This window comes from Agelaius phoeniceus, chromosome 9, assembly GCF_051311805.1.
Source record: "Agelaius phoeniceus isolate bAgePho1 chromosome 9, bAgePho1.hap1, whole genome shotgun sequence".
Lineage (NCBI taxonomy): Eukaryota > Metazoa > Chordata > Aves > Passeriformes > Icteridae > Agelaius > Agelaius phoeniceus.
Window position 1 is genome coordinate 32,396,409 of NC_135273.1, and position 12,738 is coordinate 32,409,146.

The 12,738-nt window shown below is 52.3% G+C and overlaps 1 protein-coding gene across 1 annotated transcript; it reads right to left on the reverse strand.

The window, feature by feature from the left end:
* Positions 1-461: 461 nt before the first annotated feature.
* ERLIN1 (ER lipid raft associated 1) lies at positions 462-12,676 on the reverse strand. The gene is given in 13 exon segments (XM_054637636.2): positions 462-809; positions 811-954; positions 1,726-1,805; positions 2,075-2,164; positions 2,616-2,707; positions 3,599-3,657; positions 4,084-4,157; positions 5,065-5,190; positions 6,422-6,483; positions 9,735-9,781; positions 10,132-10,213; positions 11,375-11,529; positions 12,599-12,676. Coding segments are annotated over 13 exon segments (1,137 nt in total). The 5' UTR covers positions 12,674-12,676; the 3' UTR covers positions 462-758.
* Between the last annotated feature and the right edge of the window lie 62 nt (positions 12,677-12,738).

Below are 12,738 nucleotides of genomic sequence, written 5' to 3' on the forward strand. Positions count from 1 at the left end.
CCGAGGTGCTCCTGAAAATCTGGTTTAGGAGGCAATGAGACTCAGCCACCCAGTGGGAGCATCACAGTCAGTCCCAGGCAGCCAGGGCAAGGCTCTTGCTTGGAGAGGGGGCTCACAGAATCCCTTCAGAGGCTGCTTCCTCCAAGTTGTTATGTAGCACTGCTGTCTGCAGGAGTATCAGGGCTGTGCAGATCCTACTCCCATAAGCTATTCCACAGCAAACCACTCCTTGCCCCCAGCAGGAACACGCTGCCCAAGGAGAGTCCACTCCACTGGAGTCCTTGAGGAGAGAGAGACAGCATCAGCAGAAACCTTCACCAAGCAAAGCTTCAGCAGCAGGACAAGGGGAACCTCCTCTTCACTCAGCCTCAGCCAGGAGTGCTGAGCAATGACCAGCGTGCAGCAACACAGCACTCAGAGCCACATCTCCTTCCTGCTAAATAACTGCACCTACCCCGGGAGGCTTTCCTGCTGTCTGTCGTTTAATATTCCAGTATAGGTATGTTAGTACAGGATTATCCCTCCTTTGGAAGCACCAATTTCACAGGGGGACAAACAGAAGAGGCAGAGCCCTTGTGATCTGTTGCTAGAAGAAAATCAACCCAGCTGCCACCTATACACCCAAGATGTCCAGGCAGGCAGGCAGGGGGTGCTGCATCCGCCCCAGCGCACAGGGCCTCGTCCCCGGGCACAGCCGGGCTCCTGCTGAGCTACACCGGGCTCCCTGTGCCTCCCTCAGCCACTGCTCTCCTCGCCTCTCAGGGGGCTTTCTCCAGGGCTCTCTGGGCTTTCCTGTGCAGGAAGGCTGGTTTGGTGGGCAGTCCTCAGGCTGGCCTGCTGGAAGGCACAGGAATCCAGGAACACGCCGGGGATGCGGTCGCCGAAGTACAGCTTGCTGTTGGCAGCTATGGCCTGGTACTTCATCAGCTCCAGGTACTCAGGGGTCAGCTTCAGCTGCAAGAAACAGAAACCAGAGACCCTAAGAGACAATTTTCTGTGCCCTGTGGCACTAGGTTTCATGTCAGGCAGCCCCTCATGGGGTGTTGTCAGGACCCAGGACATCCCTCTGGCTGTCCTGAGCAGGGAGCAGGGTCTCAGAGACCCTGGCACAGAGCCCAAAATGCCCCTGTGGGTTTGATTATGACCCATGGAGCAAGTTCCCAACCTTAGATGAAGATCTGGCAGCCACGACAAATTAAGTAGAATGATAGTGAACTTATCACAGGGTGAAAAAGTAGATTTTGGGGTTTTTAGAATGGGGGTTCAGGGGGCAAGATGGAGGGAACTGGGCATGTCCAGCCCTTCTTCTTCTTCTTCTTGGCCTCCATCTTCTGCTGTGATGGTGGCACTTTTGGATTGGTTTAGACAGAAGCTCAGTGTCTAACACAGGTGACAGGTATTGGGAAGTAATTGTAAACATTGTACACGTAGTTTTTAGTATAAAGACACTGCCCTGGGGACAGGCAGAGTGCCTCAGGCTGTCGTGCTGAGCAGACCTCAGCAGGACAGGAGAAAGAATTTTATAGATAAGATACAATAAACAACCTTGAGACCGAGAAATGAAGAGCTCTGACTCCTTCTTCAAGCACCAGGCTGGGAAAAGAGACTTTCCAACTTTTCTCAGGGTCACTGTGACCAGCGAGAGACTCCGACAGGGTGTGGGCTGTCAGATCAAGAGTTCCCCCAGTGCTGCCCCGAGTGAGTGAGCAGCTCCCCAGAGCTCACCTTGTTGGAGTCAGCCAGCTTGCGAGCAGTGTAGTACTCTGCATCAGCTTTTGCCTTCTCCCTTGCCAGGAATGCAGCATCTAACACAGCAGCAGAGGAGGGGCAGGGAACAGAGCATTAGGAAGTGCAGGGCCCCATATCACACTGAGCACCTGAGCCCTCACCCCATGGGGACCAGCTGAGCCAGGAGTGCCTGGCTGGCCCTGTCCCTGCCCTGCAGCTTCCTGGAGAGCTCCATGCACAGGGCAGGAACCATCCCAGTGCACAGCCTTGCACCATGCAGCACCCTCGATGGCTTCTGCAGCTCTGAGCTTCCTCCACCTGCCACCAGCCCCAGCAGTGTGCTCACCTTCAATCTCAGAAATCCGCTTCTCCGTTTCCTTCTCCATGATCTTCTGCTGGTAGTGGATCCTGGCCACCTGAGCAGCCTTCTCTGCCTCTGCAATCACAAAGGGCCCAGCTGGGAAATTTGCACCTCAGGCCTTGAGCACCAGCAGCCTGACCCCAGCACCTGGCTGCAGGGTCTGCCACACTTCCCTGCTCCCTCCCTTCCCACTCTGTGCTCCAAGCAGCAGAGTTTTCTTCCTTTCTTTACAGGAAGAAAACACAGTGCTGGTGTCTGCAGAGCTGACATCCTGTTTACAAGCACGGGGACATGGAGCTCCAAGCACAAGCAGCTTTTCCAGCAGAGTGATTTCCTCCATCCCTGCTGCAGGCCAGAGGTGCTCCCTGCTCTGCTGCTGTGGGATTTTCACCCAGATGTTCCAAACAACTGCTTGTGCAGCCTGCCTGAGCCTCCCTCAGGGAGCTGCCAGTGAGGAAGACAATGTCCTGCCCCAGCTTAGCAGGGAAGGCAGGAATGGAGGCTGAGCCTGGGCTGCTGACATTACCAATCAGTGCTTTCTTCCTGTCTGTCTCTGCCTCCTTCTCCACCACCTTCTGCCTCTGGGCTGCAATCAGCAGCTTGGTCTTCTCAGCCTCCCTGCAAGGGGAGAAGTGTTATCCTGGGGAAAGGGAATGAGGAGCAGTACTGGGGTACACAAAACAGGGAGTACTTTGGACCTTATTAGCATAAGAGATGTGATAAACAAAATGCCTTGGCAAGAGCAAACAGAACTTTGAGAATCCAATCAAGATTGCAAGAAGATTTAATCAGACTGGTTTACCAGAAAAAGGAAATTACATTGACTTCTGCAAGCAAGAGATGTTGAAAATGTGTAAGTTTGTTTATGTGACAATTAACCCAATCACTGTAGTAAAACATTACAAATCTTCCTAGAATAAGTATATAAGCAGTTGTACTTCACATTAAATTTGGATTCTTTGACCATCTCAAAGTCTCCCCCATCTTTCCAGTCGTTGATAGAGCAGCTCTGCATCCCAGGAGAGGCCACAGGGACAAGGGGCCAGCCAGCTGCCAGCTCCCTGCTCACAGCCATGGGGACTGGCTCTGTCTGCAGCTGTATGAGCACACACACAGGCCACAGGAAGGATCATCCCCTTCTCCATCTGGCCACATCTGCATGCAAGTCCAGTCTGAGGCCTTCAGGATGAGGAACAGGGCAATGTGGGCTGGGAGCTAGGCTTGCTCAACCAAAGGTTGAGACCTAACAGCATCTCCTTCTGCCCAAAGGCATCCCAGAGATCCTGGAGGGCAGCCTATGGGCAAGATCTTGAGCCTATGGCTCAAGATCCTGAGCCCTGATTTCAGCATGGAAACAGAAAACAGAAGGCACAAGCACACCTGGCCAAGCACACTCTGGCTGGAGCTCACCTCTCACTCCCTGAGCACCAGGGAAGAGCTTTCCAACATCACTGTGCCTGTGCAGGACCCTCAGAAGTAATTAATGCAATTTTATGCCCAGCTACTCACATTAGCTCAAAGTTTCTCCGGATGGCCTCTGGAATTTTGGGTTTTGTGACACGCACAGCCTGTGAGAGCAGAAAAAGGGAGCACACTTTGAATGGAACACTTTGATGCAATCTCAATAACTGAGATATCTCTTTGCAAAACCAGCTGCAGTGCTGTGGACAGTGGTGCCTAATCCTCCTGTGCCATACAGCTGAGCATGGTCACTCTCCCAGAGGTGTCCCACATTTCCATTTCCTGCCATCCATCCCAACCCACACTCCCACCAGGGACAGAGGCTCCAAGTCCCATCCAAGCTGGCCTGGGACACTTCCAGGGATCCAGGGGCAGCTTCTCTGGGCACCCTGTGCCAGGGCCTCACCACCCTTAGCATAAAACATTCATCTTTCAGTTTAAAACTGCTGTCCCTTGTCCTGTCACTGCAGGCTTTGGCAAAAAGTCTTTCTCCACCTTTTAAAATCTCTCATTATTGAGAGGCCGCAACCCACCTGGATAGTGAGACCTGGTGCCATGACATTGAGGTCTTTCTGCAGGGCCAACTTCAAGTTCTCATCTATCTGATCTGTGTTTGGAAGACAAAAGAGAGACCAGTTGGTTTATCATGTTTTCCCCCACAGCTTGTGTGGCAAAGAGCCAGCAGGCCTTGAAGAGCAGGTAACTCTAGAGTGTGAGATAAGGATGCTTCCTGAGACATTCAGTACATTGTTTCCCTTCCTATGCCCCCTGAAAAACATTCCCAAAAAGACACTTACATGCTGGTGACTAGAAAAGTTCAGCTGTGGATGGATTTGTGTTATCTGAACTAAGTGCAAGTGATTTCAGCATCTCAGCAAGACAGAATGCTCAGAGTCTATCCCTTCTCAGCACTTGGCTTGGAGTACATTAATATTAAAATTCTGACAACCTTTTATCTGCCACAAGCCATTTTTGCCCTCCTCAGCCACTCAAGAAGGAACAGAACCAGTTCTGTCTTTGGGGCACAGGTCCACCAAGGAGAGTATGACCTGTGCTAATTGCTGAAGCACTGCTACCTCCCTGTGAAACACCTTCCAGCTCTCACTTGTTAGAGACAGCCAGGAGGAAGCTGTGAAAGTACAAAAAGTGAATTCAGCAGCAGAGCTGGGGATTAAAAGCAGAAGCAGAACAAGACAAATCCACTGTCATAGTGAAGGCCACAGGCATCACTGCACACACAAGAGCAGAGTGGCTGCTTTGTGCATCCAGAAAAAAAGGTGGAAAAAGACTACAATCAAATTCCCACATGCAAATGGGGAAAGACAGAGACAACAGAGACACCTGAGTCACTGAAGTTACAGGGGGAGTGGCAGATGGATGTGAAAGGAGCTGGATCCTACACTGCAACTCCAGCACAGGGGCAGTGTGGTCCAAGGGGCTGGCTGTAAGATACTCTAGGAATATTGCAGTGGGATCCCAGCTGGCATCACCCAGCTGCCATGCCAGGCACTCACCAAAGAGCTCGATGTACACCTCCTGCAGGGTGTGGGCACTGCAGAACTGGTTCAGCTCGTGGTGGATTTTGTTGAAGATCAAGGTCTTGTCGTAGTCTGCGGTGTAATTCCTCACGATGTCGTACACTGGGGAAGGGAGAGAACACCACAGCTCACCACTGGCACCTGTCAGGGTGTCAGGGAAGGAGGGCAGCACTGGGACAGGGGTTTTTCAGTAGCCAAAGCCACAGCTGCCCTGCCCAGCTGTCAGGTGCTGCTGGGATTACACAACTTCAAGGAGCAGCCATGGCAGGATGTACTGCCTGGTCCTGTTTTATCATCTGCATAAACAAATGAAACAGCAAAGCCTCACCAGCACCTGCATGCACAGGAGCAGGTACTGCTGGAAAGGGAAAACAAGGATCACTCCCATTATTTAAGCCAACCAGATCCTGCACCAAAAGGAGCATGGCCAGCAGGTCAAGGGAGGGGATTCTCCCTCTGCTCCTGCTGAGGCCCCCCCTGGAACCCTGTGCACAGCTCTGGCCTGCTCCCCCACCACAGGAGAAGAACATGTTGGAAATGTTGGAGCAGGTCCAGAGGGGCCATGGAGTTGCTGAGGGGGTCTGGAGCATCTTCCCTCTGGAGCCAGGCTGGGAGAGCTGGGAATGCTCAGCCTGGAGAAGGGAAGGGTGTGTGGAGACCTCACAGCTCCTGCCAGGGCCTGAAGGGACACAGGGGAGCTGGAGAGGGACCCTGCAACAGGGACTGGAGGAACAGGACACAGGGAATGGGTTCAAACTGACAGAGGGGAAATTTAGGTGAGATAAATGGAAGAAATTCTTGGTTGTGAGGGTGGGCAGGCCCTGGCACAGGGTGCCCAGAGCAGCTGTGGCTGCCCCTGGATCCCTGGCAGTGCCCAAGGCCAGGCTGGACAGGGTTTGGAGCAGCCTGGGATAGTGGAAGGTGTCCCTGCCCATGGCAGAAGTTGGGATGGGCTGAGCTTTAAGGTCCCTTCCAGCCCAAACCCCTCCATGACTCTGAATTACACCAGGAATTCACCCCCCAGTGCCTCAGCAGTGCTGGATTTTGCATTAAGCTGTGCTGCTGAACAAACCAAGCTGTCTGTGTCTTTGGGCTGGTGAAATAAGAAGGTAAGAGGCTCCTACATGGGTTCTGTCTCTGCAATTTTCTCTGAGCTGAGCTGAAGCACCTGGGACCAACACTACAGGACAGGAGCCATAAGGGTAACAAGAAATGGAAACAGAGGGAAGTTCTCCAGGCATGGAAAAGGGAAGTCCTGCAAACCAAGCCAGAGCTGCCCCAGGAGGAGTGAAGACAGTCACAGCTCTGCCTGAGGAACCAGGATAGGAAATACCTGCATATGGGGCCAGCTTGTTCACAACTTCTATTCGGTCAATGTAGATCATAACACCACCACTGCAAGGGAAAGAGACTTCATCAGCCACCTCTGCAGCTGCTAACAGCTAACAGATTTAAAGCAAAGGCATCTCCATCCCTCTTTTAACAGTTAACAGATTTAAAGCAAAGGCATCTTCATCCCTCTTTTAACATATTTAAAGCAAAAGAATCTTTATCCCTATTTTACAATATTCTGAGCATTTTGCAATGAGATAATAGCCAATCCCAGTCCTTCTCTCTGCATAAATCCAGCAAACCTGCAAAGCACCCTCCTTTCCATTTCTGATTTCCTACTCAATCAGCCAAAGGAAAGCTTTTCTGAACAGGAATGTGGCTGCAGCTCTCAGGAAAGCACAGGAGAAGGCAGCAAGGACAGCAGGTGACACCTGCCACCAAATGCAGACACACCTCAGCTCCTCTGGGCAGCAACACATGTCAAATAGAAAAAGCCCCTAGTTTAATTCACAGTCACTAACTCCAGCAGGAGCTTGGCAAGGCCCAGGAGAAAGGAAGGAACAAAGCACATGGCAGACTTCAATCCATGCTCCCAGCTCTCCTGGAGCTCTCCAGGATCTCCACAAGCACCTCAGCAGAGGCAGCCTGCAGGCAATCCTCTCCCCAAGAAAGGATGGCAGGGAAAGGGGGGAATCAGAGGTCAGGCTTGTCCCCAGCCTCTGCTCTTACTGGTGTGGCTTTCAGAAAGCCATGCCCACCCCTGTACCTGTAACACCAGAGAAAAGCAGAACTCTACAGAGAAGAAAAAAAAACCCTTTAAGTAGCTTAAAGTCTCTTGGGAGCCTAATTTTAAAGCAGAATACTCCTCCATGATGTCCTTGGGGACAAAGGCATATCACAGACCAGAAGCTTCAGCAGGAACTGTTTAGAGACAGCTCATTCCTGGCAGTGCAACTCCCACATTCCCAAACTCAGTCTCTGGGATGTTTTAACTCAGCAGATCCCCCATGACAAACTCCTTTCCTTATTTTGCAGATATCTTGATCTCTGCCAGCTCAAAGCCAGGTCTGCAGGATAAAAAAACAACCTGACCTTGCCTGTGGCTGTGTTCTTTTGGAAAAGGCCTCCCAAGCCCAGCCTGTGCTTGCTCCAAACCTGCTTCAGGACAATAAGAGCTAAAAACACTGGTGATGGATGGCCCTGATGTGCTGCAAATCTGGTATTCCAATTTTAAAGGGACATCAGAAAGAAAAGGAGAATGTCTGCAGCCACCCTGGATCCTATCAGGACTCATCCACAGCCCCACACCACCTCCCTGCAAGGGAAGGGTCTGAAATGGCACCTCAGAGCTGTGAGGGCTGCCTGACTCTGCCACCACCTTCCACAGCAACCCTGCTGAGGGGCTCAGCCAGGCTGGGACAGCAAGTGGGGAATTACCCACTGTTACTCCATTATTATGAATAATTCATGAGCGTTGATGGGGTGTGCTAGGGGATAAGGGCATTGTATCAGTCCTGCTGGTCAGGCAGTGGCTTTGAGGAAAAAGGTGCCACTCAGACCCCAAAGTCTGCAGGGAGAGAGGAACAAGGAGAAATCCATAAAAGGAGGATCAACACATAGAAGTTTAAGCATAATTAGGCAGCAGTGGACAAGGAGACAGCATCCAGGGAATGCCACAGGAGATGGACACAGGTAGCAGGAAAACCCTGGAAATCCTCACACAACTCAGGATCCAGCTCAGGGTTTAAAATCTCTATTTAATGTGTTCACTGAATGCTGCCAGGTACAAACAAGACAGGTAAGGCAAAAATTGGGGATGGGACACCCACACAGACAATCAGAAGCTTCCAGATATAGATAAGGACACAGGGAACAGGAACATAAAGAGAAACCCAGCCTTTAAAATGTGGTGGTTTGATATGTAAACACAAAACCTGAAACTGTTCAGGCTCTATTCTGGTAGCAGACTTTGAACTGGGACAGTGAGAGTGCAGGTGTGTTGCAGTTGTTATTTATAAGCTCATGTTTTACTATGGAAATGTGAATGCAAAGCTTGGGCACTGAGCAGCTGCAGGCTTTGGACCCCAAATGCAGCCAGCTGAAAGGCTCCTGCAGCTACACCTGGGCAGTGGGCAGGGCTGCTGGGACTTTGGTCAGGATGAATTCAATTATTAACTGAGAACTGCTTTCACCAGCTGTCTGCTGCTTTAAAGCCCATTTTTACTGCCTGCACCTTCCCAACCACCTGCATTGCACAACTGAACCCCTCAACACTGAAATTCAACAGGAACTTCATTTTTAGCTCCTAAATCACAGAAGCACAGAATGGTTGAGGCTGGCTTTGGCCTCAGCCTTTGACCTTTTGATCTTGTTCACCTCACCACAAAAGGACTCTGGACAAGGCCCTGAAGTGACAGGACAAGGGGGAATGGGTTCAGACTGACAGAAAGGAAATTTAGGTGAGATATAAGGAATAGATACTCCTGAAAAACCTTCAGATACTCCTGAAAAACCTTTGGGATCTGAAATCAAAACCATGAGACCTTTATGGTAATATTTAAGCCCAAGCGATGTCTGTTGCTGAACAACTCCAAGATAGTTAATATGAGTTAAACCTGATCAAAATTAACTCTGTTTTAATAACATTGCCACTAACATTCACCTTTTAATTTCCATGTGGTCACTGTGTGTCACCACTCCAGCCACCACTGATTTATTTTTTTAAACAGAAATTTTGTTGAGGACCCTGAATGTAAAAGACAAGGAGAATCACCATGATTTTTTTTTTAATCCTGAAGAGTCATCACTTTAACTTGTGGATGAACCAACACAACAGGATCTGTAACCCAACTCAACCAGCCCTCTCCTCCTGCTTGTTACAACTCAAGCAGGTCTGTGCTGACAGAAGAATCAGCCTGATTATGCAGCAGGAATTCCATCTGGAAATGAACTCCCTCCCATCAGGAGGATTCCCACTCCCTGCTTCCTTCTGCCCACTGCTGGGGCCAGGATCTGTATCAGCCACAAGACTCAGAGTGGAAATAACCAGGGCACAGCAAAGAGAAAGCAATGGGGTGTCAGAGTAACTGAGGGGAGAAGCCCAGAAAAATTCAAGATAACATCACAATAAATGCAGATTTAAACATCCTCTGAAGAGCAGCTCCAGCAAGAGCCAGTGCTCCCTCCTGTTCTGCTACAGTGTGTACATTTGGGATTAATTTTATGGCAGGTGCCTTTACTTCCCAACTCTTCTGTCCCAGCCCTGCAAATGACCCCAGGGAGTGCATCTAGAGGAATTCAAGTGGAAGCCATACCTTGTCCCACAAGGCACATTCTTCACTTCATCAGTCTGCAGCGTGGTCTGCAACACAAACACAGCCAGCACTCACAAACCTGGCTCCCAGGGAGGCCCAGACTCCCACAGTGGCACCACAGAGCCAAAACTGTGTCCTGTGCCTCCCTGGTGATGGCTCCAGGTGTGGGCAGAAGGCAAAGCTTCTCCTCCCCTGCCTTTTGGGGGATGCACAGGCAGCTGTTTCCCTGCTCTGGAATGCCAGGAAACAGTGACAGCCACACACACAGACTGTCCCCCTGAGCAGGACACTGCCAGTCCCAGCAGTGTCACACACACACACACACACACATGGTGGGTGGGGAGAGCTTTCCAGGAGGACAAGTCCTGGCTCCCCAGGGGAGGGAGAGGGCACTGACCTGCACGGATTTGAAGGTGGTGATGAAGGGGAGCATGATGTGGTAGCCAGGGCCGCTGGGGCTGGTCAGCAACGCTCCACCCCTGAGGAGAGGGAGGAAAACAGCCTCAGGAAGGTGGCAAACAGCAAGGGCTGGCTTTGAGGGCCAGCTCAAACTGCCAGGGGTCACAGAGAATTGCATCAGTGCCCTGAATTCGCCAGCAATTCCCCAGCAAAAGGCTGAGTGCACTCAATCTCTGCCTGCTGCAACTTTGCATGAAGCCTTTAACCCTTGGAGCAGGCAGCTACTGCTAAACCCTCCCAGCACTGCAGCACTGCACAGAGCTGCAAGAACACGGATTTCTCCTCTAAATAGTTCTCTGGTAACCATGGAAAATCCAGCCGTGGATGTGATGCAGCCAGTTTGGGTTTTGGCACAGCCCCTCGCCCAGAGCACAGAGAAAACCCCCCAAGGTGTTAATGCTCAGCAGAACTGTGGTTAAAGGGAACTGGGGAACATCTGAAGTCTCTCAGCAGTCCTGGTCAACTCTTTGAAGCAAAAGCTGGCAGAGGTGTCACCCCCTCCCCAGACACAGTGCAGTCTCCCCAGGTGCTGCACATTTTGCAGAATGCTCTTTCCTTCAGTCCTCAGTCTCTCCTCTTCTCCTCTATGGATGCTGTTAGTGTGCACATTAAATGGGCTGCTTTTGTTTAGTTCCCCCTCACTGCACAAAGTTGAAATTTGTCTTAAGTAAAATACAATTCTACGTAAGCTAACAACAAAACTGCAACCTCTGTACTCATTTTTTTTCCTCGAGTGGCACAGTCTCTAGTTCTTTACAGATAAAGGGATCAGATAAAGGGTCTTTACAGAATTTATTGTGCTTTATTCCATAAAGAACGTTTTTACTTTCCAATTTTTTCGTGCGCCGAGTGGGAAGGGCAGGGAAAACATTCCAAAGCACCAACACTGAGAGCTCTGGCCAAGTGACAGTTTGGGACAAAGGTGACAGCTCTTGCTGGCACAGGGAGAGACCAGCAGATGCCAGCAGGCAGGACAGACCCAGAGCTCTGGAATCAGTTTGTGACGAGGGCAGGGGGAAGGAGAGGCAGGAGAAACAGCTCAGAGACCCAAGGGTGAAGGGAGCAGAAGGAGCCAGGGCTGCCCACACAGGGGAAAACTGGAGTGGAGCAGAGGACAGAGCAATGCCCGGGGCAGGGATGGATGCCAGGGATGGATGCCAGCCCCAGGAGGGGCTCCGTACCTGTAGTACACGGCCAGGTGTCCCTCCTCGACCCTGTGGATGGCGGAGTAGAGCAGGAAGACCAGGAGCCCGGTGGCGGCGGCGGCCGCGGCCCCGGCCTGGGCCATGGCCATGCTCGCATCCCCTCCCGGCCCGGGGGCTCCGCGGGCCCGGCCCTGCACGGAACAGCGTCAGAGGGACCCACCCGCCACAGGCAGGACAGGATAGGGACAGGGACAGGGCCCTGCACAGCAACAGCGTCAGAGGGACCCACCCGCCACAGGCAGGACAGGATAGGGACAGGGACAGGGCCCTGCACAGCAACAGCGTCAGAGGGACCCACCCGCCACAGGCAGGACAGGATAGGGACAGGGACAGGGCCCTGCACAGCAACAGCGTCAGAGGGACCCACCCGCCACAGGCAGGACAGGATAGGGACAGGGACAGGGCCCTGCACGGCAACAGATCAGCACCGCCCCGGCAGAGGGACACACCCGCTGCTGCCACAGGCGGGACAGGACAGGAGGGACGGGCAGGGACAGGGACAGGGCCCTGCCCGCACCGGGGCTGCGCCGGAGGGACCGCCCGGCCCCCATCCCCGTGCTCCCGTGTCCCGCCCCTATCCCTGTCCTGCACCTGCCCCTAGCCCTGCCCCGTGGCTGTCCTTACCCCACAGCTATTCCAATCCCTATCTCAGACCCTATTCTTTATCCCAGTTCTTGTCCCGTACCTGTCCCGCAGCTCTCCCTAGCCTTTATCCCAATCCCTGTCCTGTACCTGTCCCTATCCTTTATCCGAATCCCTGTTCTGTACCTGTCCCGTACCTTTATCCCAATCCTTGTCCCGTTCCTTTATCCCAGTCTTTTATCCCAATCCCTGTCCCGTTCCTTTACCCCAATCCCAAACCCTCTCCTTTATCCCGATCCTTTATAACAATCCCTGTCCTGTTCCTTTATCCCATATCTTTATCCCAAACCCTTCCCTGTCCCCTACCTTCATCCCGATCCCTGTCCCGTTCCTTTATCCCGATCCCTTATCCCGTTCCCAGTCCCGTTCCTTTATCCCAATCCCATTCCTTTATCCCGCTCCTTGTCCCGTACCTATCCCATTCCTTTATCCCGATCCCTTATCCCGTTCCTTTACCCCAATCTCGATTCCTTATCCCGTTCCTTTATCCCGATCCCTGTCCCGTTCCTTTATCCCATACCTTTATCTCTATCCCTTATCCCGTTCCCGGTCCCGTACCTGTCCCGTTCCCCACGTGCTGCCGAGGCCGCGCTCCCACCCCCGCCGCGCACGCGCGCCGGCGCGCGGCACCATGGGTTCGCCACGTCGGCGCGGGGCGATGACGTCACCCCACCCCCGGGTTGCCAGGCAACGGCGTG